This window comes from Ostrea edulis, chromosome 7 (assembly GCF_947568905.1).
Source record: "Ostrea edulis chromosome 7, xbOstEdul1.1, whole genome shotgun sequence".
NCBI lineage: Eukaryota > Metazoa > Mollusca > Bivalvia > Ostreida > Ostreidae > Ostrea > Ostrea edulis.
Window position 1 is genome coordinate 57,737,144 of NC_079170.1, and position 16,255 is coordinate 57,753,398.

General features: G+C 35.4%; 1 protein-coding gene across 1 annotated transcript in view; it reads left to right on the forward strand.

Annotated features, from left to right (window-relative positions):
• The window catches only part of LOC125653310 (centrosomal protein of 95 kDa-like), a 40,022-nt gene that overhangs the window by 2,731 nt on the left and 21,036 nt on the right, over positions 1-16,255 (forward strand). Inside the window, exons 2-7 of the mRNA XM_048882725.2 lie at positions 1,682-1,721; positions 1,832-1,960; positions 2,542-2,760; positions 5,765-5,981; positions 6,925-7,028; positions 10,095-10,186. Coding sequence (XP_048738682.1) covers positions 1,682-1,721; positions 1,832-1,960; positions 2,542-2,760; positions 5,765-5,981; positions 6,925-7,028; positions 10,095-10,186 — 801 coding nt within the window. The remainder of the gene's footprint in view (positions 1-1,681; positions 1,722-1,831; positions 1,961-2,541; positions 2,761-5,764; positions 5,982-6,924; positions 7,029-10,094; positions 10,187-16,255) is intronic.

Below are 16,255 nucleotides of genomic sequence, written 5' to 3' on the forward strand. Positions count from 1 at the left end.
TTTGAAGCCTTTCATCAGTGTATGCACTTTTGAGGGCAGTGAAGTTTTAAGAACACAGCTTGTTTATACTGTTGCTGAACAATAGAATTTAGCTTAGATATTCAAAACAGGAAATTTTTTCTAGATTTCATAGCTCATGGAAGTAGTGATACTTTTTCATTAGTATTCAGGTGACCGATAAGGACTGTGGGCCTCTTGTTTCAGACAGAAAGGAATGACATCTTTGACAAAGATTTTGCTATGAATATATACCATGTTAATTATTTTGCTGAGTAATCATTAAAATGCATCACAACCTTTGTTTCTTCACTTTTATTGATAAATAAGCTCAAGGTAATACTTTTCATATTTTTCCAATTTGAACATTTTACGTATCAATTTCCCCAATTCTATGGACCCTGGACCCAGTTTGAAAATGGTAGGAAACCCCCTGTATTGCCAGTTCTGAATCATATGGAGATATTTGAAACTATTGCAGGCCGATTAGAACCTGGACTGATCAATCAGTCCCAAACTTTAAATCTGTACATTTATTCAGCTTAGGATATACCCAGTTCCTGTAGAAATAGAAAAAAAAATCAGATACCAGTTTAAATTAATTTTTTCAGTTTCATTGTTATATACTACACAATATTCAAAGCTTCATATTTAGGCATAGCCAAAATTGTGGCACTCCAAATTTACTTGACATTATCTTTCTCTGATTGTGGACAGTTTATGATATATATCTACATGGGACCATTTTATTTATTGGTGCTGCATGGGAAGCTTGGAATAAAAAAAAAATAAAGGCTTAAAATCAAATACACTAAACCTGAATAAACTACACTATACTTTATAAATATCATTCAATTTCAAGAAGTACATCTAGTAGCAATATGTAGTATTGTTACTGTCCTAATTTTCTTATTTTAAATTTTGTATTCTCCACTTTGATATCCTGGAAAAAAATTATTATTCTTTTTTATTTTAAAATGTGTGCGTATATCTGTGTCTATAAACCCAAGAGTGCCTTTTATATGAACTGGAATATTGCTCAAAGTTAACTAAGTTCAACAAGATACATATGACAGACTGATCTGGAATGAAACCAGCGCCATGACCACAATAAAACTCGCTGAAGAAATATTTATCGATGAAAAGATGATGGGATCTACAAATTAGTATCCAGCTGTAACTTTAGAACTGGAATTGATTAGAGACATGGGATCTTCAGAAATGATTACAGGATACAAATTAGTATCTTCTGTGACCTTGACCTTTAGTCTTGATTATAAAAACTTATATTACTTTAGAACTGGAACTGATAGAGACATGGAATCTTCAGAAGTGATATAAAGATGTTGTGACCTACAAACTAGTATCAAGGTCAACTGACTCCAGTAACATCAGTAGAAATTATAATCATATCTTGTTTCACATGAAATTTACTAATAAAGCTTATTTGAGACATTTTTGTTGTGCACTGGTTGTTAAAATTTACAGACCGTTGGGCTACAAGCATGTGAAATTTTGTTCCCACCTGCCTGAGAAATGAGCGGGCTGTAATTTCCAACCCTATGATAATAATAATAGGCCCAAAATAGTATGAAAGAAGTCAAGTATGAGAATTTATGAAGAAAAAAAGGAAATATAATGCAATATCAAATAGTCAATGATATGTTGTTTTTTTTTCTTTCAGAAAATGGGACCAAAAGAGAGGCTAAGTCAAAATGATATAAGTAAGTAAACACAGTATAATTTGTATTTTTTACTGCGCATGCTTCGGGGTAAGAGTAATTCTTACTATGGTCATGAATTATAATGATGTGGTCCATTTTTCTTGTTACAGAAATTGTACGTCAGGCCAATCTGCTCCTTGAACAACTGAATTCTGGCAGCAGTCTGAGTTGTGTGGAAGACATTAATGCAGCTGTTTATGTCACTCTATTTGAGGGTCTATGTGGGGAAAAGTTACAGGGTGAGCTCATACAGAAGACACATGATTTACAGAGATGTTAGAAATTTGTCAATATTTATATACACCTATTTACTGGCTATTCGGACAATAGCAAGTTTATTGTCCCCCAAGACAGCAAGTATTTCCGGAGGCGCAGCCTCGGGAAATAGTTGCTGTCTTGGGGGACAATAACCTTGCTATTGTCCGAATAGTCAGTAAATAGGTGTTTTATTATACCGAAGTAGACTTTACTTGTGCCAGACATACCAAAAGTGAAGTAAACTAACATTCGGCATTGGCCTAGATGGAATTGACCGAGGCGATCTGAGTGGTAAACTACCGTGATTAGAGTTATCAGACTTTGATGTCACAGAAAAGAAAACGCGGGAAAATATAGCATCCAGTAAATAGTTTCGAGACTATTTCCCTAGGGTGAGATATCAGAAACTATTTCACGGCTAGCGTTATCCAGAAGAAATAGCAAATTTATTCACCTAACATTTATATAGCAAAAACATTCTGAGGTATACATGTAATAACATAGAATATGCTTCATGTAGTTTAAAGACTGAATGAGTCAAATTGTTGATGGTTTGTTTTAGGTGTGATTCAGAAGGCTATCAGTAGAGAAGATGAGATACAAAATGTGCAGCTGGTGATTGATATTTTATCTCGAGATATTCTTCACACCTCACTGGCTCACATTACTGGGCGAGACATTGTTGATGGGAATCGTGAATCCATCCTTAACTTACTGGAGATATTTGGTGGACTTTTGGAATACATCCTGAACAAAATAGACAGTGATGTTTCAACAGATGGTGAGTTGTGATGATATGGTACAGTATGACTGCAATATTAATCCAGACATGCTTGGTTCCAGAGAGCTGCAAAACTGTAGCTCTCAGGAAATTGTGTTGGATAGTCAAGAGTGGAATTTTTATGCAGAGAAATACAGTTCCTTAGCCAGGTACCAGATACAGATTATCAGATTAGAACAACACATTATCATTAGTCTATGAGTATGAGACATGATTTTACTGTATACTAATGATATACACAGTGTTTAATCTCAACACCTGTCTGTAGGCCCAAGTCTGTCAAATAATTGTGAGGATTGATAAGTTTAAAACATAGCCATTGGGCGATAAAGGTGTTTTGTAAAAAAAAAAAAAAAAAAACCAAGGCCTTTACCCATAGTAGACCAGGTTAAATAGTGAAATGTAGATGAATAAATAGAAATGACTTTTGACTTAATTTGAAAAATGTATATAAACAAGTTATCATGTCTACATCCCAAGTTGCCCTCCTTGTACCGGATGCTGCTTTAGATGATGAGTCTGATGTTATTGAATGTGTGAAAATTTAGAGAAAGCAATTGAGGATGGTGACTCTGACTATGACTTATCACTGTCAAATGATTCTGAATATTCTTAATAAATGAAATCTAGTTATCAAAACTCACATCACTAGAATGACAGACAAATCTGGTACAGGAACAGTAACTCTGTCTAGTTGTTTGTCCTGTGGAATAGTGAGTTAAAATGCTAAGCTGTGAACACTAGATACACAGGTACAAGCTGATTGTCATTGTCAGTGTGGTATCAAATTCTGTTTGTGATTTTTAGCCGAGTTGCAACGAAGTTGAACTCGGCTATTGGTTTGGTGATGCGGGCGGTTGGGCGTCAACAATTGGTTTCCAGATGATAACTCGAAAAGTTTACAATCTAATCAAATGAAACTTTGATATATTGTTGGGTACCAGGTAAGAAAGACCCCTATTGATTTTGGAGAAAAATTGTCAAAGGTCAAAGTCACAGTGACTGAAAATAGAATGAAAATTTCAAAAAAAAATTGGTTTCCGGATGATAACTCAGAAAGTTTAAATCTGAATCAAATAAAACTTTGATATATTGTTGGGTACTAGGTAAGAAAGACCCCTATTGATTTTGGAGAAAAAAGGTCAAAGGTCAAGGTCACAGTGACCGAATATAGAATGAAAATTTCAGAAACGTTTGGTTTCCGGATGATAACTCAGAAAGTTTAAATCCGAATCAAATGAAACTTTGTTGGGTACCAGGTAAGGAAGACCCCTATTGATTTTGGAAAACAAAGGTCAAGGTCACAGTGACGGAATATAGAATGAAAATTTCAGAAACGTTTGGTTTCCGGATGATAACTCAGAAAGTTTAAATCCGAATCAAATGAAACTTTGTTGGGTACTAGGTAAGGAAGACCCCTATTGATTTTGGAGAAAAAAGGTCAAAGGTCAAGGTCACAGTGACCGAATATAGAATGAAATTTCAGAAATATTTGGTTTCCGGATGATAACTCAGTAAGTTTAAATCCGAATCATATGATACTTAAAGATATTGTTATGTACCAGGTAAGGAAGACCCCTATTGATTTTGGAGAAAATGGGTCAAAGGTCAAGGTCAGTGACCGAAAATAGATTTTAAATTCCAAAAAAAAATTAGTTTCCGGAGAATAACTTGAAAATTTTTAATTTGAATCAAATGAAACTTGGTTATATTGTTGGATACCAGCAAAGCAAGGCCCCTATTGATTTTGGAGAAAAAAGGTCAAAGATCAAGGTCACAGTGACCAAAAATAGATTGAAAACTTCAGACAAATATGGTTTCTGGACAGAAACTTGAAAAGTTTAAAACTGAAATTAGTTCTTCACAATTATAAATATGCCACATCATTCCTGACTTTACAATGTATCCCATGCAACTCGGCTTATGCACCCCTGGGTGCATACATGTATATTGATTTTTTTTTCTTCTAAAGGATAAACTTTTGGAATCTGACAATATCTAGGTCACCTGAGTCATTTAGGTTACTCATTGCAATTGGTCTTGTGTCAGTGGTCATGTGTCGTCCATTGTGCATTAACTATTGAACATTTTTAACTTCTTGGTAACTGCCATTCCAATTCTGACTCTAGGGCAGGGCCAAACTTGGCAGATAGTGTTTATGTGTAAAACATTTAAAAGACATCTTGATACTACGTATTTATTGATATTAAATTAAAACTAACTAGATATTTAGAAGGAGCAGATAGACATTCTACAGGCCACATTTGTTGATCGATTGATTTGATACTTCACATGTAGCTTTTTTTCTCAAGAGAGGAAAACCTTAATGAGTTCGGAATCAACAGGTCAAGGTTATTGGGATTTTATAGATAAAGCTTGTAGACACTCCTTGCGAGGGGATATATATATCATCTTGTGGAACTCTTGGTATCTAGATTTCAGGTATCACACCGGTAATTATTTTCACTATATATTACTATAGAGGGAAAAAAATCATTAAAAATCAGTTTACAAAATTGATGCCGAATAACGCAGTCAGACACGTTCTATGTTACCTATCGTCTGCAGATACCAGAAAACAACACCCTACGTGGCATTTTCGAAAATAAATTACCCGCAAACAAGACTACCCTCAAATCCACGTGTTTTTCACATGTGTGTAAACAGCCGGAGTGCACCTCAGGAAGTAGCCTCAGCTACCAACAGCAAATAGTTCCTTTGTATACACTTGGTTATTTCTACAAATTACACAAAATTTCCTAATCAGGGGTACAAAAATGAAGAGAAAAGAAGAAGAGGAAATGAGAAAAATCACGCAAGGAAAAAAAATATTTCTTTAGATATATGGAACTACAATTGACTAAGTTCATTTTGATTGGACAATTACCGGTGTGATACCTTCATAGCCCTTTGGACTAATGATACTTTTAACTAGTTCTCAGGTGACCGATAAGGCCTGTGGCCCTCTTGTTTTTTTTTTTATACAGTGATATATTTTTTGAAGGTGAAGGTGAGTCAGAAGAACTGGATGAAGATCCAGATGCTGTACAAGCAGATGTTATTGACAAAATCCTAGAACGAGAACTCCAGCGTAACTACAGCTTTGAGGGGAGTCCAGATCGACTGACTCCTAAAGCCAGTCCAGGCAGGAGGATATCTCCCATCAGATTCCCTAAAGCTGACCAAGGGAGGAGAAACCTGCGAAGTCCCACCAAACACAGGTGAACATATCCATAACTATCCAGGGTTGTCACTAGAAATTATTGAAGACGAGTCCTGAACTCTTGATTTATAAGCAGCTCGAGTCCCATGAAAATTTGACGAGTCCCATGAATATTTAGTGAGTCTTTTTTATATAAGACAATTAAAATTAAAATGAAAGCAGTGCAAAATATATCAATTTTAAGATTTATTTTTAATCATTTGCAACTTGGCCTCAGATGACTAATTGCCCAAGCCAACAGAATTACTTCCACAAATCTCCTATCATCACAACAACCCTATTCATTATCAAACAGCATTTTAATCAAATTATCATTGTGTACTAGTTTTGTTTGCAGACAATCTGTAAAACGTACGAAGTCCAAAGTTTACAAACTACGCTACTTTCAATTCCAATAAAAATGGCTATAAATATAAATAACTGCCAGTGGCAAAACATTCTTCATTTTGCATCTTATCTCATTATCTTTTGAATATTATATTCTAATTCGCATCTAATTGACTGACGCTAAACAAACAAGTCGGATTAGGACACTGTGAACTCGGTGGTATTATCTCGGTTCAATAAAGCTTAATGTTTTACCTAGGTTTTTTTTCCTACTATGAGTTTTAATGAATACACAATATCAGGGCTTCTAAGTAAAATTATGATATTTACTCGGAGTCTGTAACGCGTCTTCGGGACTCGCCATATCAGACAAACTGGTGTCCCAAATGAATTTTCTGTGTCTAGGATGCAGATTCTTGTGTTAGTGACAACCCTGAGTATCTAACTGTAATCTTTTACTTCTACCTGCATTAACAATTACAATTGTCAATAAAAAAAAGAGGAATGAAAATCTGCCAACTTTTTTCCCACTGAGAATGATATGCTGAATGAGAAAATAAATGGTGAGATAAATCCAAAGGGAGTTTCTTATCATGAAATTTTATAAATGATAGGGAGCCATCTCCAAAGAAATCCCTGAGTGAGACTGAGGCCCTGATAGCAGCAGTGAATGATAGTTCTACTGTAGTCAAAGAAACAACTGTCAGCACGGATCAAAGTAAGACGATGGAGTTACCAAATAGAAATAAAAAGGAAGCTCACTACAGTAAAACTCGAATATAGCGAACACGGATATAGTGAAATTACGGCTATAGTGAAGAGAAAACGATTTCCCCGGCAAATTCTTTATGTATTCTATATAAAAATCTGCATTTATAACGAACACGGGTATAGCGAATTTACGGATATAACGAAGTAGATTCCTATTCCCCTTGAATTAAATATGAACGTGAAAATCACGTTTTATAACGAATTTCTTTTTTCATTTTAAACTCGTGATTTTTAGAAACCGCTTTCCATTGCCATAAAGGATCCACACTTGTTACGAAATTTCTGTTTGTATTTTTTCAAAAAAGGTTGTTCATGCTAAACAATACTTACACATACGTTTAGCAAATATATTGTTGGTATTGTTTACTATTCTCGTTAATCAAATTTGAAATTTGATTGGATTTATTTTATCGTACACTCCTTTATTTATGTAAAGCAACAAGTAAATGACAACCGCAATATACTGTTTGTACATGTATGTATTGCACATAGTTTTGTTGACATTTTTCTCTCGACATGTTCTTGCATCAAGATAAATTATCATATAAATTAATGTGTATATTTTTTGTATAAAAATATTTCTTCTCGAAAATATATAGGCTTAATTTCTCTCAGAGACAGTACAAACGCAAGTATATCGATTGCCGCTTTCTTGTACAACTGATATACATAAAAAACAAAATCAGTTTTATAACGAATTCGTTATATTTGAATTCAGAATTCGCTATAAACGTATAGCGAATTACGCTTATAGCGAATTTTTATAGAGTGTCCGCAGAAATTCGCTATATCAGAGTTTTACTGTATTATTGTAAAGAGAAGAAACAAGTGACACGCATATACACTGTACACACTTCAGTAGGTTGAATAAGTACTTATCATTACCACATTACTTCCATGGTGGTAATAGCATAGACAGAGTGCTGTATAAAGATGATTCATTGGAAGACTGTACCTGTTATTTTCTGGTATAGTGGGTTTTCATTTTGTATGCCTGTCTTTAGATGGGAGGTATTATGGTAACAGTGGTGTCTGTACACCCATCTGTTTGGGGTTTTCTGTTTGGATTTTCATTTCTCTGTCACATATGAAGCTGAAATTTGTTGTGTAGCTTCTTTGTGCATAACTCTAGGTCATGTTCTTGCAGGAATTTTGTCCCTTTATCTGGTATAACTTTTGAATTGAGACTGATAGAGACATGGAATCATCAGAAATGATAACAGGATGTAGTGACCTACAAACTAGTATCTCCAGTGACCTAGACCTTTGACCTTAATCATAAAAACTAGTATAACACTGATAGAGACATGGGATCATCAAAAATGATGAGAAGATGTTATGACCTACAAACTAGGATCAAGGTCAAGCGACACCAGTTTTACTAAAGGATAAAAGGGGATTTTTTGAAAGATTTCAAAATCAGTCTTCATGATCTAAATTTTTTTTAAATGAAGTTAAAATTGGCATGGATTTTATCAAGGGAGGAAAATAGTAGTACTCAGAAAAATTCACTTTTATACAGCCATTACTTCATTTGGGAGACTCAATGTGCATGTTTTCTTTTCAAATATCAATTTCTCCACTTGGTGTGCGGGGCAATTGTTTGAGTTTTGATATACTTCTTGTTTATGTATGTTATGATTTTAACAATACAGTGGTCCAAAATAGATACTCCAGGTTCTCATAAAGAACTCGAATACCACCGACAGCCTCTCTTATGATCAGATCCATGTTGTTTTTGCCGATATGTGTTCTGAAATTGACATGCTGTTCTAAACCCATTGCAAACAGTGACTCCATGAAAGGTGAAGATAATGAACAGTGATCAATCTCATAAACCCCATAAGCAACAAAATAGATAGTTAGGCAAACACGGACCCCTGGACACACCAGAGGTGGGATCAGGTGCTTAGGAGGAGTAATCATCCCCTGTAAACCGGTCACACCCGCCGTGAGCCCTATATCTTGATCAGGTAAACAGAGTTATCAGTAGTCAAAATCATTATGCTACGAATGGTCTAACAATCGGTATGAAATACATCAGACAGCATTTGACCCAATGATAGGTTCATTGGCAAACTAGATCGTTATAATGACCATAGAATTTGCGAAATGCTGACTTTGAATGAGACTGTTGAAACCCCTGTACCATCGACTTGTTTGTCAGTTGCTTGCCTCGATTTAAAAACTGACCATACTCAGAACAAGCTCTTGCGTATCGAATCAGTTGAGAGATATAAGCACCATATGCAGGTGATAATGGAATATTGCTACATAAATATGAGAAACTGACGATAGAGAAGCTGAAATCATCCCGTAGTTGAGTTGTTAGTTTTGCCGTTAATATCTACTTTCAATGCAATATCTGAAGTCTGATATTACACTATTTTCATTATCGATATACAAATGAAAATCAGCCATGACCAGGATGGCCATCATATTTGAGTGATTTGACATGAAGTTAACAAGTATGGGGGTCTGTTGCATGGTAATGTTTTTAGCCCTAAATATCTCCCCAATCTTTTAAGTTTTCATAGTTCTAAAATGTACTGAAGTCCAAATTAAATTATGATCTTTGTGTACCAAACATATAAAAATTCTTTCTTGGAATATTCTACCTTTAAATGTAAGAGTGTCACCATCCTTTTCACTCTTTAAACATAATGTGGAGAAACTCATTAAAAGCAATGGTGATGATTCTTAAAATGCTCATCTACAAAACAGTTTCCCTCTTTTGTGCCCTACATAGTCTGGTGTGTTCTAGATATTTTAAACCTATATGTTGAAAAGTGCATTCTAGATACTGTAAACTTATGGTAGATATCTGTAGTGTGTTCTTGAAATATGACAACTTCAGGTTAGCAATAATGTTACAGCTCATTAACAGAATATGACTGTTAATATCTTTTTATTAATGTCTATAATCATATAATAAAAGACATATAATGTATACAAACAGTATATTTCAATATAATCGTTTATTGATTTAAGAATTGTTTATTTTTCTTTATAGACTCTACAAATGAGCTGATTAAAGAGGGAGAGAAATTAGAGAAAGAGCTATTGTGGGACAAATACAAACCAGGCAAATCAGCGGCAGAAATAGTAAGTACAGAGTAAGGCAAAGTATATTACATATAATGGTACCAAACAATAGTGGGTTATTTCATCTTCATAGCAAGCTCTAAAGATTAGGACAGAAATTCCATTAGATTTTCTACCGTGAACGTCGAGTAAAACTTCCATCCTATTGACTATTCTTTTTTATTTCACAGTCATATCTCGTCAACCAGAGATGTAGACTTGTGACCTCCTGCACAATAAAGTGCATTATAGATGTATGAAATAAATAGGTTTAGTGTATAACAAATTGCAATGTCAATCATGGCTTGGGAAAGACAATAAATGTGACATCACAGTTTTTGTTTTGAATTCGTAATACAAATGATGAAGTGGCAGATCAAATTGAGGAGATTGTTTTGTGCAACAGAAAACACAATTGAAACTTCTGTATATGTGTAGTATGTTAGTGGATTATTACATAAATTTCATTATATCACTTATGATCTTGTTATCAGATAGGGAGTTTGAAAGGTTTTGTTTTCTTATTGTGTGATCTTCATAATTACACTAGTCTACATATTTTTTCCGTTTCTTTTTTTTCAATTTAACTTTATGCATACATGCCAACTTTTAAAAATCCCCATGGGGGATTATGCGTGCGATGACCTTTTTTCAAAGCTCAAAATTCACATTTTACCATGAAAATAAATATTTGTCTTTTCAAATAAAATACCAATCAAATCATTGTAAATGTATCATATATATTAACACAACATCAAGTGTGTTTGACCATTAACTATATATATAAAAAAAACTTTGAAAGATATACATAAATATTTTATCAAAATCATCTATTCAGCAAAAATCCTCTCTAACAAGTCACATACATATTATCAAATAATACTTAAAGTTGCATCCTTTTACACCATACAATAAACATTGGCTGGTCTATATATCAAAATTCAAGTTAAAACACATGCATTTAGGTATGACTACAAAGGCGATCTTGCTTGTCTGTATACATGGGCTTCCAGAGTCCTGTGGAATAATCTGCATTGCAACCAGAAAAGGAGTGATCTGCCCTGCTATGAAGTTTGCGAACAAAACCTTTGCACCCATGACATCTGAAATAATTACCAGGAAAAAAACACATCAAAATATACGATTTTACTTGTAAATTAAGGCTACTTGCTAAACATAAAATTCAGTACAGACCTGTGCGAATTACGCATCACAAAGTTTATTTATTGAATACTACACTATATAGACTATATAATACATCGCTATAAACGGATAGATTTGGATATCCTATTTATTATAGTTGGAAAAAATATATATTTGACAAATTTTGGATGCTGTCAGCGAGAGGCAAAAATCGGGAATGTCCGATTGTTTGGTGGTTGTCACGTTTGTGTAAAGGATATGTCAATTTGAAATCCGTCTTCCCGTTTAATTACTATCAAAACATGCTTCGCACTGTCCCATAAGCACCCCGACACAGGCAGACCAGGTAAATTACACCACCCCGATACCATTACGACACAGGTAAACAGCAATGGCTGACTATTGTCCCAATTTCTGATTGGCCAGTTCAGAAATGACGTGGGATTTCAAATTCCGGTTGGAAATGGGGGGTTTGTTGTCGTAAAATGGGAGATATTTTTTAGAAAATCGGGATTTCGAGGTATTTCTGCAATCCCAATCGGGATATCGGGATTTGCCTTATCAGTTGCTTCAAATCGGGAGAATCCCGCACAAATCGGGAAAGTTGGCATGTATGTTTATGATTGATTACATTGGGAGAGGCTATGTCAGGTGCAGATACAGAGGTGGGTCCAACACCCCACCCTCCAAACTCAATGGAAAATGATTGCCTGTTTTTTTTCTTTTTGCACTTCCAGTTGTAGAATACTAAGTGTTAATCCATATTATAGGTTAGATCCCCTGGTAAAAATTACATGGGGTATCACCAACTCTGGGGAAAATATCTGTGCACATATTACAGTTGTGTTTGCCCTAACGGTAGCACTGTCAACATTTTATTCTGTAATTGCAAACATCAACAAATAAATATCTGAGGATGGGATGGTGTCATTATACCCTTGAAGTGGAGTTACAAAGGATATATAGTATGGGGATGGTGAGTGGATGGATTAGGCCGGTGTATCACAGACTACCTTATGATATCGTTTGCATCACGATACCAATATGTAGGATGATGTGTATCACAATTTCATTACCGCATATACTCGCCTACAAGTCGGTTCACCTATAAGTCGGTTGTATTTTTTTTAAGTTATTTTAGAGGGAATTGCCATTGACCCATTCATAAGTCGGTCTAACTTTTTTCAAGAATCGGTCGACAATTTCAATTCAATGCTCTAATGTTTTTACCTGTGTTTCTAATAATCTTTTGAGAAACGCGCCAATATTTGATATTTTAGATCCAACAAATCAATTTCATATCAATACTTTTATGTGTTTATCTGTGTTCCAATAATATTTTGGGATATGACATTGATATTTCACTTTTTATTCTCAACATTTTAAACAGTTACTATTTTGTTTATTTCATCCATGTTTTTGTTGTTTAAAAAATACTAGGCTATACATTACGCTGTCCAGAAAAATACTAATTTTCTTAGGACACTCCTATAAGTCGGACATATAGTGTTGGACCAAAATTTAACTCCGAAAAATCTGACTTGTAGGCGAGTATATACAGTAGTTCTATGTTGTTTGTGTTGTAGTGGTAGTACATACATTGTTATTTCTATGATAGAATTAACAAGACCTAATGTATTAACATGCAGTTTGTTAGCTGTATGAAAGTAACAATTTTAAAAGATTATTTGAAGATAGGGTTAAAAACACCTTTAAACTTAGAATCATTCCAGATTAATTATAAACTGTATCATGATATACTGACAATACAATAATGATAATCACACCATACAATCTGGCAGTCAATACTGTTGACATTGGTGTATTTTTCTATTAACTGAACACTCCGAAGGTAACCCACGCAGAACAAGCCATTGGGTTGGTGACCTAGCACACAGCACTAATTGTTGATTCAACATGATACATTGATAGTGATGAGATGGACGTACTAGTATATACATTTACTTAGGGGGAATGGCAGTTATGGTTGCATAGTTGCATGTACAAAGAAATAATTGCAGGTCCAAAGGAAAATCTGAAGTACCAACCTAAGTATTAGGGCAAATGATGGGTATTTGTGAAGTGGCGACATCCCAGACTGGGACCAAAAGGGATAGCCTGATCTAGTTACCCTCCCCTACCCCACCCCCTCCAGTGAGACATACCAGAAACCCACTGGTATCACAGTCCATTTTAAAGAGGGGTGGGGGCACCTGGCTTGGATTCCTGGGGTTTGAGTTTTCTTCTTTTTCCCCCCTTCTTTTTTAGCTCACCTGAACCGAAGGTTCAAGTGAGCTTTTCTGATCGCATTTTGTCCAGCGTCCGTCTGTCTGTCTGTCCGTCTGTCTGTAAACTTTTCACATTTTCATCTTCTTCTCATGAACCACCGGGCCAATTTCAACCAAACTCGCCAAAAAGCATCCTTAGGTGAAGGGGATTCAAGTTTGTTTAAATGAAGGGCCACACTTCCAAGGGGGGGATAATCAAGAATTAGTGAAAATTTGTTGGCATCTTTTAAAAATCTTCTTCTCAAGAACCACTAAGCCAGAAAAGCTGAGATTTACATGAAAGCTTCCTGACATAATGCAGATTCAAGTTTGTTCAAATCATGGGCCCCGGGGGTTGGATGGGGCCACAATAGGGGATCAAAGTTTTACATACAAATATATAGGAAAAATCTTTAAAAATCTTCTTGTCAAGAACCACTGAGCCAGAAAAGCTGATTTTTACATGAAAACTTTCTGACATAGTACAGGTTCAAGTTTGTACAAATCATGGCCCCCGGGGATAAGATGGGGCCCCAAAGGGGGATCAAAGTTTTACACACAAATATATAGGGAACAAGAGGCCCATGGGCCACATCGCTCACCTGAGTCACCTTGGTCCATATCAGAAGACTTTCTATATATATTTGCATGTAAAACCGTAGTCCTTATCATGGCCCCAATCTACCCCTGGAGGCCATAGTTTTCGCAAACTTGAATCTACACTATGTCAGAAATTTTTCTTGTAAATGTGAACTTCTTTGGCCCAATGGTTCACGAGAAGAAGATATTTGAAGATTTTTCCTATATATTTGTATGTAAAACTTTGATCCCCCCTTGTGGCCCTATCCTATCCCCAGGGGCCATGATTTGAACAAACTTGAATCTGCACTATATCAGAAAGCTTTCATGTAAATATCAGCTTTTCTGGCTCAGTGGTTCTTGAGAATAAGATTTTTTTTTTAAAAATTCCTATATATTTGTATGTAAAACTTTGATCCCCTATTGTGGCCCCATCCTACAACAGGGGGCCATGATTTGAACAAACTTAGCTCTGCTCCATGTTAGGAAGCTGTTCATGTGAATATCAGCTTTTCAGACTCAGTGGTTCTTGAGAAGAAGATTCTAAAAGAATGTCCCTATATATTTGTATGAAAAACTTTGATCCCCCCTTGTAGTCCCATCCAACCCCAGGGGCCATCATTTGAACAAACTTGAATCTGCACTATGTCAGAAAGCTTTCATGTAAATATTAGCTTTTCTGGCTTAGTGGTTCTTGAGAAGAAGATTTTTAAAGATTTTTCATATATATTTGTATGTAAAACTTTGATCCCCTATTGTGGCCCCATCCGACCCCCGTGGGCCATGATCTTAGCAATTTATAATCTGCACTATATCAGGAAGCTTTCATATAAATCTCAGCTTTTCTGGTTCAGTGGTTTTTGAGAAGAAGATTTTAAAAGATTATTCCTATAAATTTGTATGTAAAACTTTGATGCCCCCCTTGAGGCCCCATTCAATCCCCGGGGTCCATGATTTTAACGAACTTGAATCTGCACTATATCAACAAAAAAAATGAAAAAAAACAAAAACAACTTTGACCCCCTATTGTGGCCCCATCCGACCCCTGGGGGCCATGATTTTAACAATTTAGAATCTGCATTATATAAGGAAGCTTTCATATAAATCTCAGCTTTTCTGGCTCAGTGGTTCTTGAGAAGAAGATTTTTAAAGATTTTCCCTATATATTTTTATGTAAAACTTTGATCCCCTATTGTGGCCCCATCCGACCCCCGGGGGCCATGATTTTAACAATTTAGAATCTGCATTATATAAGGAAGCTTTCATATAAATCTCAGCTTTTCTGGCTCAGTGGTTCTTGAGAAGAAGATTTTTAAAGATTTTCCCTATATATTTGTATGTAAAATTTTGACCCCCTATTGTGGCCCCATCCGACCCCCGGGGGCCATGATTTTAACAACTTAGAATTTGCATTATATAAGGAAGCTTTCATATAAATCTCAGCTTTTCTGGCTCAGTGGTTCTTGAGAAGAAGATTTTTAAAGATTTTCCCTATATATTTGTATGTAAAACTTTGACCCCCTATTGTGGCCCCATCCGACCCCCGGGGGCCATGATTTTAACAATTTAGAATCTGCATTATATAAGGAAGCTTTCATATAAATCTCAGCTTTTCTGGCTCAGTGGTTCTTGAGAAGAAGATTTTTAAAGATTTTCCCTATATATTTGTATGTAAAATTTTGACCCCCTATTGTGGCCCCATCCGACCCCCGGGGGCCATGATTTTAACAATTTAGAATTTGCATTATATAAGGAAGCTTTCATATAAATCTCAGCTTTTCTGGCTCAGTGGTTCTTGAGAAGAAGATTTTTAAAGATGTTCCCTATATATTTGTATGTAAAACTTTGACCCCCTATTGTGGCCCCATCCGACCCCCGGGGGCCATGATTTTAACAATTTAGAATCTGCACTACCTAATAAAGCTTATCTATAAATTTCATCTTTTCTGGCCCAGTGGTTCTTGAGAAGAAGATTTTTTAATGACCCTACCCTATTTTTACCTTTTCTTGATTATCTCCCCTTGGAAGGTGGCCTGGCCCTTTATTTTAACAATTTAGAATTCCCTTTACCTAAGGATGTTTTGTGCCAACTTTGGTTGAA